This window comes from Cervus elaphus, chromosome 32 (assembly GCF_910594005.1).
Source record: "Cervus elaphus chromosome 32, mCerEla1.1, whole genome shotgun sequence".
In the NCBI taxonomy this organism is placed as follows: domain Eukaryota; kingdom Metazoa; phylum Chordata; class Mammalia; order Artiodactyla; family Cervidae; genus Cervus; species Cervus elaphus.
The window spans coordinates 16,021,660-16,033,896 of record NC_057846.1 but is presented as its reverse complement, the minus strand read 5'-3'; the positions used below and the strand labels follow the sequence as shown (position 1 = coordinate 16,033,896).

General features: G+C 41.0%; 1 protein-coding gene across 2 annotated transcripts; it reads left to right on the top strand.

Moving 5' to 3' along the window:
- The first annotated feature begins 2,232 nt into the window (after positions 1 to 2,232).
- Positions 2,233 to 11,416, top strand: SPATA4 (spermatogenesis associated 4). Of its 2 annotated transcripts, none has more exons than XM_043893578.1 (9): positions 2,233 to 2,666; positions 4,110 to 4,239; positions 4,612 to 4,730; positions 4,841 to 5,061; positions 7,158 to 7,274; positions 7,426 to 7,546; positions 9,546 to 9,565; positions 9,820 to 9,891; positions 10,723 to 11,416. In XM_043893578.1, exons 1-9 carry the CDS (start codon positions 2,449 to 2,451, stop codon positions 10,836 to 10,838), a joined length of 1,134 nt encoding a protein of 377 aa, XP_043749513.1. In that variant the 5' UTR covers positions 2,233 to 2,448; the 3' UTR covers positions 10,839 to 11,416. The 2 variants fall into 2 exon arrangements, with proteins under 2 accessions (XP_043749513.1, XP_043749514.1); XM_043893579.1 differs by having other exon boundaries at positions 9,820 to 9,874; positions 10,723 to 10,846.
- The last annotated feature ends 821 nt before the right edge of the window (positions 11,417 to 12,237 follow it).

Below are 12,237 nucleotides of genomic sequence, written 5' to 3'. Positions count from 1 at the left end.
CAGCTCAGCAAAGGAAACACTACATTCAGTTCAGTTGTCACTCAGTCCTCTGACTCTTTGCGACGCCATGGACTGTAGCACTCCAGGCCTCCCTGTCCATCACCAACTCCCAGACCTTGCTCAAACCCATGTCCATTGAGTCAGTGATGCCATCCAACCATCTCATCCTCTGTCATCCCCTTCTCCTCTCGCCTTCAATCTTTCCCAGCATCAGGGTCTTTTCCAGCGAGTCAGCTCTTCGCATGAGGTGGCCAAAGTATTGGAGTTTCAACTTCAGCATCAGTCCTTCCAATGGATATTCAGGACTGATCTCCTTTAGGATGGGCTGGTTGGATCTGCTTGCAGTCCAAGGGACTCTCAAGAGTCTTCTCCAACACCACAGTTCAAAAGCATCAATTCTTCGGTGCTCAGTTTTTTTTATAGTTCAACTCTCACATCCATACATGACTACTGGAAAAACCATAGCTTTGACTAGACAGACTTTTGTTGACAAAGTAATGTCTCTGCTTTTTAATATGCTGTCTAGGTTGGTCACAACTTGTTCCAAGGAGCAAGCATCTTTTAATTTCATGGCTGCCCAGCTGCAGTGATTTTGGAGCCCAAGAAAATAGTCTCTCACTGTTTCCATTGTTTCCCCATCTATTTGCCATGAAGTGATGGGACCGGATGCCATGATCTTCATTTTCTGAATGTTGAGTTTTAAGCCAGCTTTTTCACGCTCCTCTTTCACTTTCATCAAGAGGCTCTTTAGTCCCTCCTCACTTTCTGCCTTAAGGGTGGCGTCACCTGCGTATCTGAGGTTATCATAGATGATATCATCTGCTTCTGCTCACATTAGTAACTCCATGTGAAGCCGTCCCCTTTCCTCCTCATTCCACAGATTTCCAAGATCATCTCAGAAATATTTAAACGTACTGAGCCCTTATGTGCACACTGATCCAGGCTCTTCACTCATTTAACTTATTGATTTAATCCAACACAGCCCTGTGAGGCATATCCTATTTCCATCTTTTACAAACAAAAATAAATAACTCATCACATAATAAGTCTCATAACTAATAAAAGATAGGGATGGTGCTCCAAAGCCTGTGTCTTAACCGATTCAAAATACTGCCTTATAATAAAGTCACATCAAAGGTCACCTCCTCTGAGAGGACTCCTACACTCCCTCAGGCCAAATTATTTGCTTCCTCCCTGATACTAATATATTTTTACCATGGTAGAGCTTTTCAGATATTTATATCTCTGTACCTTCTATAAATAACCCACCCAATGGAACTTCCTGCAATGACAGCTTGGTGTCTACGCTGTACCAAGTGGTGGCCACTAGCCAGTCCCATGTGGCTACTGAGAAGTTGAAATGTAGCCACTGTTACTCACTTTATTTTATTTTAATTTGCTAATATTTAAATCCAAACAGCCACATGGGGCTAGTGGCTACCATATTGAATAGTGATGATCTTGTGCACAGCAAAGAACAGAACAATAACTCCTCAAAAAGTTGACTGAACAAAATAATTATCCATGAAAAACATATCGGGCAAAGAAAAAACACTTATATAACTCCATTTCTGGTTTTCTTTTTCACCATATACAGACTCACATTGGTTTACTATATTAATAAACATGTACTGAATAAACATTCAGTGAAATACTATATAGCTTTACTCTCAAGTCTATGCCATATTTTGTCTTGCATAATAAGATGTATCTAAGAACCACATTGATTTTTACCTTTTACTGTAAAAGTTTTTAAAAGATGTTAATAACTCTGATGTGCAAATATTTAATTTATAATTGTGCCTGGTCTGCAATCTTTTTTTATCTTTCACTGATAAATCTCAAGTGACTAGCTCAGGGCCTAGTAAGGATTCACTAAATAGTTGTCCAATGAATGAATGAATCATGCACACTGGGGCATCCTTGTGAAGTGTGATGATCTAATTTACAAATTATCTTCAAATATTATGCGATTTTTATGAACACAATGTAATAATTAAGGAAATAGGTACACTAAATTTTGTAGACATTAAGCGTCTATTCATCTTAATTTTGAAGATTTTTTTCCATTGGCAGTTTGGAGCAAAACCTGTATTGTTTCCATTTTCCAAACAAAAACAGTCTTTGTCTTCTGAAACGTCTTCAACCTCCTCAAAATGCTTGACTACAGAAACCACAACATCCAAAATGTCGGTTTCTAAGGGAAAGCCGGATGGGAGTGAGTGTTCTAAATCGGTTACTTCTTAAAGGGTAAAACGGAGATTGAAAGCTCCGCCCAAGGTTTAAGCTCCTGGAACCGAGTCCTTTCCCAGTGGGACCAAGGATGCGCGTCCACCAACCCAGGGTGCCAGGACCCCAAGCTGGAGGACCCGTGAGGCGGGGCGTTGGCGCTGAGGCCCCGCCCCCACTAGGCCCCGCCCCCACCGGTGCTGCCATAGAAACCCAGACATGGCTGCCGCCGGCCCTGGAGAAGGGCGTTTGACACAGCCGGCGGCAGCCCGCTCCAAGTCACGGTCAATTTTGCCGTGTCAAGCAGCTCCCAATGGAGGGAAGCCTAAGAAGTGTCTGGTCTATCCTCATCCCCCGAAGAGCTCCCGCCTGTCTCGGTCGGTTCTGCGCTGGCTCCAGGGCCTCGATCTCACCTTCTTCCCCAGGAACATCAGCAGGTGCTGAAGAGGTCCGGCCCCCGGACGCCTAGCGGGCGCTGAGGGCCCAGCAGAGCAGCCTGGAGATCCGTTCAGGGGCTCTTTCCAGGGACTGCCCCCGCCTCCGCCCACTTACCACACACACACACACACACACACACACACACTCTCACACACTCACACACTCACACTCATACATTCATATACACACACACTCACATACACACACACACACACAAATACACACACACTCACACACTCCTTGCTGTCTTAGGGAGATGACCTAAAAAAACAGGATGGAGCATTTCACTCAATCAATCATTACTTAGACTTAAGCCAATAGAGAATAATTTGGTAACTAAAAAAAAAAAAAGTCCAGGCGCTTTCTTCAGGGACATTGGAGATTTATATTAGTGAGGATCAGTTTACTTTCTGTTAGATCTTGCAATCTAGTTTGAGAGTTGTCAGGGACTGAAAAAAGTTGCTGTCTAACTGCAGCCTCGCTGAACACTGCTGTTGTTCGGTTGCTAACACATGTCTGACTCTTTGCCACCCTGTGGGGTGGAGCATTCCAGGCTTCCCTGTCCTTCTCTAGTTCCTGGAGTTTGCTCAAACTCATGTCCACTGAATTGGTTATGTTATCCAATGATCTCATCCTCCTTTGTCCCCTTCTCCTCTTGCCCTTAATCTTTCCCATCAGGGTCTTTTCCAATCAGTTGGCTCTTTGCATCAGATGACCAAAGAAGTGGAGCTTCATCTTCAGCATCACTCCTTCCAATGAGTATTCAGAGTTGATTTTCTTTAGGATAGACTGGTTGGATCTCCTTGCAGTCCAAGGGACTCTCAAGAGTCCTCTTGAGCACCACAGTTCGAAGCATCAATTTTTTGGCGCTGAGCCTTCTTTATGGTCCAACTCTCACAGCTGTACATGACTACTGGAAAAAACACAGCTTTGACTCTGCGGACCTTTGTCACAATGAGGTCTCTGCTTTTTAACAAAGAATGCTGTCTAGGTTTGTCACAGCTTTTCTTTCAAGAAGCAAGCATCTTTTAATTTCACTTGCTGAACATAACTGGCAATTAATATTTTTTCTGGGAATGCAAACTAAATTCCAGAAAAATAATGACTTTGTAGGCAATGACTCTGGCTTATTAATTTCAGTTTTCCTTAAGAAAGATGCCTGAACTTTTCAGTGGATACAGGTATCACATGGGGATCTTGTTAAAATGCATGTTCAATACAAAATAATGGTTTTGGCTTCATAAAAGGAATGCCACAGGCTTTGGTGCGCCTAGTCTTACCCAAATGCTATTCCATAGCAGGCTTCCTTAGATCAGTGATCTAAGAAAGCTCCATAAGTTAGCTGCTGTCAGTATAGAATATTTAAGTGGTGTTAATTAACTATAAATACAAATTGTATAAGTAACTGTACTTTATTTCATTTCCTTATCGCTATGGAACAGGGATTTTTCAAATGGCTTCCTGATAGCAGAAATATTCACTACATATTACCCCTGGGACCTTAAATTGTCATCCTTTGAAAATGGAACTTCTTTAAAAGTCAAGTTGGATAACTGGGCACAGTTGGAAAAGGTAAATTAGCAATCACTGACACTTTTAACTGTTGAGAAGTTTGTTTGAAGAGGTGTATTCCTGAGATCTTGGATTTCTCTGTATATGCGTGTGTGGCCATGTTCTGGGTTAGCAGCTTGTTTCCTTGTATTGAAAAGAAGGTTACTAAGGTTTATGTCAAGAGTCACCTATGAAACTTGGCATACTCATTTCAAATTGGGAGTGGGATATAATAGTTGATTTTCTTGCTGAGTAATAATATCTTTTAATAATTATCACATTAAACCTCAAACTATTAGTTGAGGATTAAAGGGAGACTAAAGTGAATTCACAGTAATTGGAGACTTTTTTAGAACTTCTTATGATGAAAGTATTCTCTTTCCACTATTAAAGTTCCTGGCAAGAAAAAAACTTAAATTACCTGAAGAACTAATCCACGGAACAATTCACTGTAAAGCTGGAGTACCTGAAATACTGATACAGGAGGTGTACACCTTGTTAACACATCGAGAGTGAGTTATCTGAAATTTTCTAGTAATATAATTTAATATTAAACTTTTGATAATATAAATCTTATTACCAAAATGGCATTTGTCAACAATATTTTATTTTATTTTTCCAGAATTAAAAGTATCCAGGATGACCTCGTGAATTTCACAGACTACAGTTACCAGATGCAGTTGCCCCTGGTCCCTAGGTCAACAGCTTCAAAGTCTATTAAAGATAACATTAGGCTATCAGAACTAATAGGCAATCCCAGCAAACTTAACAATGAACTTAAAGTAGAGTTCCTCTTCCTTTTACAAATGTTGCAAAGGAAATTGAGCAGAAAACTGAACCCAAGTAAGTTTTCCTTGGAAGTAGTCAACTGGGTTCTTCCAAGCTTAACGAGGCTCTACTTGAGCGCAAGTGGACGAAAAGCCTGCCACTGTCCCCGATTCATGGACTGTTGTAATTTCATCTGTTGTGACTTATTAATTCAGTCATATATGCATTCATATCTATCATATCATTTTGTGCTTTTAACATTTTCTATTTCTTATTTTTTGTCTTACCTATTTTATTTTCTTTAGGACTGAACTTTTTTCCAAAGACCCTGCTACTAATTTGGAAAATTACAAATTTATACTCTTTCTAGTGCTACCATAGAAATTTTAACATGCATATGTATCTTAGTCTAAGTGTAATATATTTATTCTCTTTCTCAAACTGTAAGGACCTTAGAACACTACCCACTCCCTGCCAGTCCCCTGTCCCACTTAAGTTCTCTTTTTTAAAAAGTTGATGCTTTTTATTTTATTTTTATTTATTTATTTATTAATTTTTGACCACACCGCTCAGACATGCAAGATCTTAATCCCTCCACCAGGGATTGAATCCGTGCTCCCTGTAATAGAAGGGCAGATTCTTAACCACTGGACTGCCAGGGAAGTCCCCCTACCTAAGTTCTTTTGTTGTTCAGCATTTTAGTTTTGTCAAGTTATTTTTTTAACACCACAAAATCAAGCCTCATTTTTTGTCCCTAATGTTTGCTTACATTTAATCTGTCTTACTATTACTTCTACTTATTGGTTCTGGTAGGAATTTCTGAAACAAAACACATCCATTCCATTTAATCTTCAATTTAAAAGTCCATTTTGGTGCAAAGCTGACCTGCATCCCTGTTTGCTTTGGAACACAATTTCTCTTTAGCCATGGACACCTCAACCCTTCAGATTATTGAACAGAATTCTTTTATCATCAGTGTTGATTTTTGAGACTGCTGATTTTAAGCAGCCAAAGTGATTGTAACAGTTCTGTGCAATATGACTGTCCAGAGTGGTATTTAGCGTACACGGGGCACAGCTGGTGAGTAGAAATGACCTCAGACATATCTTCTAGCTTCCGTGAGGGTGAGCTCAGAGGAGTAAGTGGTCTTTAGAAGCACAGTGAAACTGATGCCCAAGTGCTGCAGTTGATAGAATTAGTAAGAAACACAGAAACATGGAAAATAATTTTGTCACCATTTTTACAGTATAAAAATAATTGCAAAATGAAAGATACTGTATGATTTTATCTATATGAAATATAAAAACATGTAAAGCTAACCTATGATGATAGATGTCAAGACAGTTTTCTTTTTAGAGTTCTGGAGCTTCCCTGGTGGCTCAATGGTAAAGAATCCGCCTGCCAACAAGGGTTCGATCCCTGGGTCAGGAAGATCCCCTGGAGAAGTAAATGGCCTCCCACTCCAGTATTCTTGCCTAAGAAATCCCATGGACGGAGGAGCCTGGCAGGTTATAGTCCATGGGGTCACAAAGGGTCAGACATGACTTAGTGACTAAATAACAACAACAGAGAGACATGAGGGGGTTTGGGGGTGCTGGTACTATACTGCTTCTGCATCAAGGTGATGGCAACCCAGGTATGTATTCACTCTGAAAATTCATCAAACTGTAACAATACCATTTGTTCATTTTTGTATGTATATTATTATTGAATAAAAGCTTATCAAAAGACTAATAGGAACACAGGGATATTGTCTTTGAAGTAACTTTTTTGAAGCAACTATTCTGTGCATCAGAGATGTGAACCATGGTGGAGAGGGCTATTAACCTATGTATTCACACCACTCTCAGGAATATGATACAAAAGTGAAAGTGAAGTCACTCAGTCGTGTCTGACTCTCTGTGACCCCGTGGACTGTAGCCTGCCAGGCTCCTCCGTCCATGGGATTTTCCAGGCAAGAATACTGGGGTGGGTGGCCATTTCCTTCTCTAGGGGATTTTCCTGACCCAGGGATCGAACCCGGGTCTCCCGTATTGCAGGCAGACTCTTTACCGTTTGAGCTACCAAGGAAACCCTGATGTCTAAATAATCTGCTTAAATGAAAATTGTAGTGTCTTATTTTGACAATAGTCATAATGAATTTTTAAGAAAAAATGGTTTGTATTTTATAGAATGGTTTGCAGTCAAACCAACAGTGGGAGAATCTACTCTTGATCACCGTCCTGCCAAAGCCTCTGGGAACAAAAGCAATTCAGTCATTTCAAAGGAAAGAGCCGCTCCTGTGTCTTGTAAGTTTTTTGGAAGTTTTTTTTTTTACTTGTTAAAATTGATGTTTTTCTTTTCTTTTGTTCATTTAAATTTTTTAAAATAGTAGAAATGTTGGTCTAGGCATTCAGTCTAGAACTGCGCAGGAGGTTGATGTGCTGTGTTTTTCTGTAGGTGGTGCAAGCATGAGCGCGTCGAGGGCTAAGAACCAGTCAAAACAGGGGAAACCCCCAAGCCAGGGTGCCCCCACCTTCTTCCAAACGAGCAATCCCAGTCCTGATTTCTACTTTAAAAAGTGAGTCTGAAACAGGGGAAGTGCAGTGGCAGAGCTCAAAACTTAGTTCTCTAGCAGCTGGATGATGAATCAATCCTAAGGCAGACGCAGACAACCTGCACACCTAGGCTTTCCAATCACTTGTTCTACAAAAAGCCACAAGTTTAAATCCTGTGAATTCAGAAAACACTGTATACCACAGCAAACTGTAGCCAAACCACGGGCTAATGTCAGTCTCTGCCTGACTATTTTGTATAGCCTGCAAGTGAAGAATGGCTTTGACATCTTCAAATGGTTGGACACATATCAAAAGAAAAACGGTATCTCCTGACACATGAAAATGCGATGGAATTCCAGTTTCTATGTTGATGAGGAAAGCTGTGCTGGGACACAGCCATGCCTGTGCCTTTGTGTCTTGTCTGTAGCTGCTTGTCATCTAGAGCAGCAGGCCTGTCACTGGCCACAGAGACTGGCTCACAACGTAGGATCCCAGACTTAGCAAATAAAAAGATGAGGGCAATATAACCAATACTCTTTAAGACATGTTGAGGACATACTTTTGCTAAAAAAAATATTCACTATGTATCAAATTCAGATTTAACAGGGTGACCTATTTTTATCTGAAAACCCTACTCAAAGCTTGAAATATAATATTTATTGTCATGCCCTTGATGGAAACTATCCATGGACTCTTTACAGAGCAGGCTGCCTAAAGTGTGAAGAGGGATTTCTTGGGCAAGATGGGGTGGAAGTTCTTTACTTATTAGCTCTGGGAAAGCAGTGTCAACTGATTTTTTTTTTTAATGACTTCTCAGAACCTTTCATATGCTACTATGCATTATGAATATAAAAAGGGAAAAGTACATAGAATGAAGTGTTTTTCAAACTCTATCTGATCACATGGGGCTTCCCTGGTGGCTCAGCAATAAAGAATCTGCCTGCAATGCAGGAGACATGGGTTCCATCCCTGAGTCCGGAAGATCCCCTGGAGAAGGAAATGGCAACCCACTCCAGCATTCTTGCTGGGAGAATCCCATGGACAGAGGAGCCTGGTGGGCTACAGTCTGGGGTCACAAAGGAGTTGGACATGACTTAGCAACTTAACAACAACAATTTGATCATGCATCACTATTACTTAGTTTTGTTTTACCATGGCTTGATGGCTCAGTCGGTAAAGAATCTGCCTGCAGTGCAGGAGACCCGGGTTTGATCCCTAGGTGGGGAAGATCGCCTGGAGAAGGAAATGGCACCCTACTCCAGTATCCTTGCCTGGAAAATCTCATGGACAGAGGAGCCTGGTGGGCTGCGGTCCATGGGGTCACAAAGAGTTGGGCATGACTGAGCAACTTCGCTTTCACTTTCATGCACTGGAGAAGGAAATGGCAACCCACTCCAGTGTTCTTGCCTGGAGAATCCCAGGGACAGAGGAGCCTGGTGGGCTGCCGTCCAAGGGGTCGCACAGAGTCGGACACGGCTGAAGTGACTTACCGGCAGCAGCCGCAGAGCAACTAACAGTTATGGCAACTGTTCCCCAGAGCACACTTTTTGACATTGAGACCTCAGGACAGCCAGTGGCTCAAAATACATCACCACGGAATCTAACAGAAGTGAATTCCAATGCTTCTATGAGGGAAAGAAGAGCAGTTCATAGTTTCACCTTCAGGTTCTGAGAACACGTCCTCCCCTTCAGCCGGCCTCAGTCTCCTTCCATCAGGGATGTTTGCAGCAAACGCTCCAGCAGGGTGGGCGCTGGAACCCCGCGGGCTGGCGTGGGGAGGGCTGTGGTGGGCAGGGAGGAGACTGCAGTGGGTTCTCTCTTCACCTGCCTGCCTCCGGCCCTGTAATGGGGCTCAAAGGACCTGACTGGGGATGACAGCAGCGGTGGGAGTGAGCCAAAGCAAGGCTTTCTGCCTGTATAACAAACATGTCAGGTGTCACGCTTTAAAAACAAACAAAAAAAAAGTTGCCTACTGATATCGGAGTTGCTAAAGAGTATTCTTCATTTCTGTTGTCTTTTCAGGAAACTTTCAAGACTTACAGGTGAGTTTTTCGAAAAACTGAATGCTATCGTTACTTCAGATGGGGACTCCTCGTAGCGTGGCCTCTTGCTCTTCCGTGTTTAATAAGGACGAACTGCTGTAAAGAACTCGTCCGCCATCTTGCGCTCTCGGTCCCGATTCCCTCCTTTCCGCGCCCTTGTCTTCTCCTTTTCAAAATGGCCGACGGGCGCCCTCACGGGGCCGGGCAGAGCAGGGTGCCAAGACACGAGCTTTTATCTTTTTCCTTCTCTCCAGCCTATTGTAGATCGTTGGACTCTCTCAACCGATGCACAACAGGAATTAATAAATGGTGTGGACCTGACTTTGGTAATTATACGGATGAGAGCCCCTTTTCCTGGGCTTTACATCATTTACCCCCATATTTGTAAGTTGGGTGCCGTTTCATTTCTGATAAGAGCAGAGTGATTACCTTGGGTAAGCTAACAGAACTTGAAAGTTAACAGGAGAGGCAACAACCCTCGACTGAAGGAATTTAACCCTATTTTACCACCTAAGATGGCACTTGGCACTGATTGGTACTGAAATCACAAGCTGTTCATCTGAAAAGTTTCTCTTAATATATTGATGGGGGTGGTAAAAATTAATTATAAAAAAAGGTTACTTTTTTTTTTTTTAACACTTAAGTTCCTTTGTTTACCTAAATCTAGCATCAACCACAACAATGGGCCAAGAAAATGCAGGTCTCTCAGTTATCTCTGGCCCATCCTATTTGAACCAAATCAGCTGAAGAGTCTGAGTGGCCAGCTTGGATGCCTCAGCACAGAATTCTAGAAACCCAATTCTGAATTCTGTGTTTGCAAATCTAAGCACTATTAAAATCACTGTTGCCTCACCTGCTTTCTGAAGCAACATTTAAAAATAGTAGTCATATTCAGTATCAGATGCACCCAATAAGCCCTGGGTATTTTTAGGCTCTGCAGATGACTTCTGGAGACACTGGTATTCCGGTTTTGTATTTCCAACTACTATAATGCATGCTGTAAATGTTCTGTTTACTTGAGATTTTAGACTAACTTGTGCCCAGCCTCTTGCTAATTATTCTGTGTATGGTTGGTACATTAGAAACATTGATGGTTGTGTACATATTTAATAACCACAGTGGATCTTAATTTTATTTAAATATCCCACCAAATACAGGTAATAGTGTCAATCCACCTAAAGAAACTGAGGTTAAGCAAACTGGAGAACATTCTTTTGACGGTATGAAGCCTCCCAGAAATGTGGAAAAGGAACCCGAAGAAGCACCTGTCTAATGGCTTTGAAGAAGTGATGTTACCACCTCTTGCCACCCTAATAGGATACAATCATCTACACTTGGATATATTTCAATATTAAATTAAAGTGTGTCTTATCCATAGTTGGGCTGAAGAACATATTTTTTAAAAATTCAATTCAACAACCATTTATTCAACACCTGTGCCTGCCTGGTACTATTGAAAACACAAAATCGGTTTATTAGTATGCATGTTTATGCTTAGTCCCTCAGTCATGTCTGACTCTTTGCAACCCCACGGACCGTAGCCTGCCAGGCTCCTCTGTCCACAGGATTCTCCAGGCAAGAATACTGGAGTGGGTTGCCATTTCCTTCTCCAGGGAATCCTCCCGATCCAGCGATTAAACCCGCATATCCTGCGCTCCTGCAATGGCAGGAAGATTCTTTACCAAGAAGCCACCTGGGAAGCCCCTTCGTTAGTCCAGAATGAGCAAAAATAAGTTTAAAGGTACAGTTAAATATAATTCACCCTGATGAGTAAGAATTCTCTCATAACTTTTGTAGGAATTATAAATCTACTTTGTAATATTTTCCTCACTAGCAAAGAGTTACCCTACTAGTTTGCCTGGTATCATTTATTTACATGTCATGCTCATCAATAAAATTTTTTCTGAATATTACTATTACACATTAGTCCATTGAAAATCTTGCCCACCTCTAGAAATAGCTTTATTTAAGCTATTTTTTTTAAAATATGTATCTTTCCTGTTGATACTGGAAGGAAAGTCATGCTTCACTTGGAACCTCATTCTGGTGTTTAGCAAACCATTTAGTTTGATTTAAAAATCCTTCCTGCTTGCTTCCAAGCCCCATATTTTTATCAAAGGGAAACAAAAGCAGTTCGATACCTCCTATATTCTTGGTAATCTTAAATTCATTATTTGGAAAATTTTCATTAAGTGGAATTATTCATATTTTTATGCTATCTCATTAATAGTGTCATTTGACTTCCAAGATGAGTATTACTAAGGCTGAATCTCATGATAGTCAATTTCCAACAAAACTCTATTCGTTTTTCTGCATTTTTGAAGGCTTAGACAGTTTCATGAGAATTTCAACATCCAGAGACTTTCTTGGTTAATTTTATCTTTCTGAACAGATAATATTTAGTAAAAGAAATTTAAAGAGAGTCCTGATAAAATAGATAACTTCTTGGGAATGAGTTTAGAAAATGTTGAGAATAGTCTTTTAAACCATAAAATGTAGTCCCTTAGGAAAGACTTTTTAGAGACAAGTCTCCTGAAACTCAGCTGGAGAAACATGCAAAGAATTAGATGTGGGTAAACAGTAAGTTTCTTTTCCTGATTCTGTGTTCAATCTCCTGCAAAAGCATTCATGGTCTAACTTCCAATAAATCATGTTTATTATAGAGTTAATAT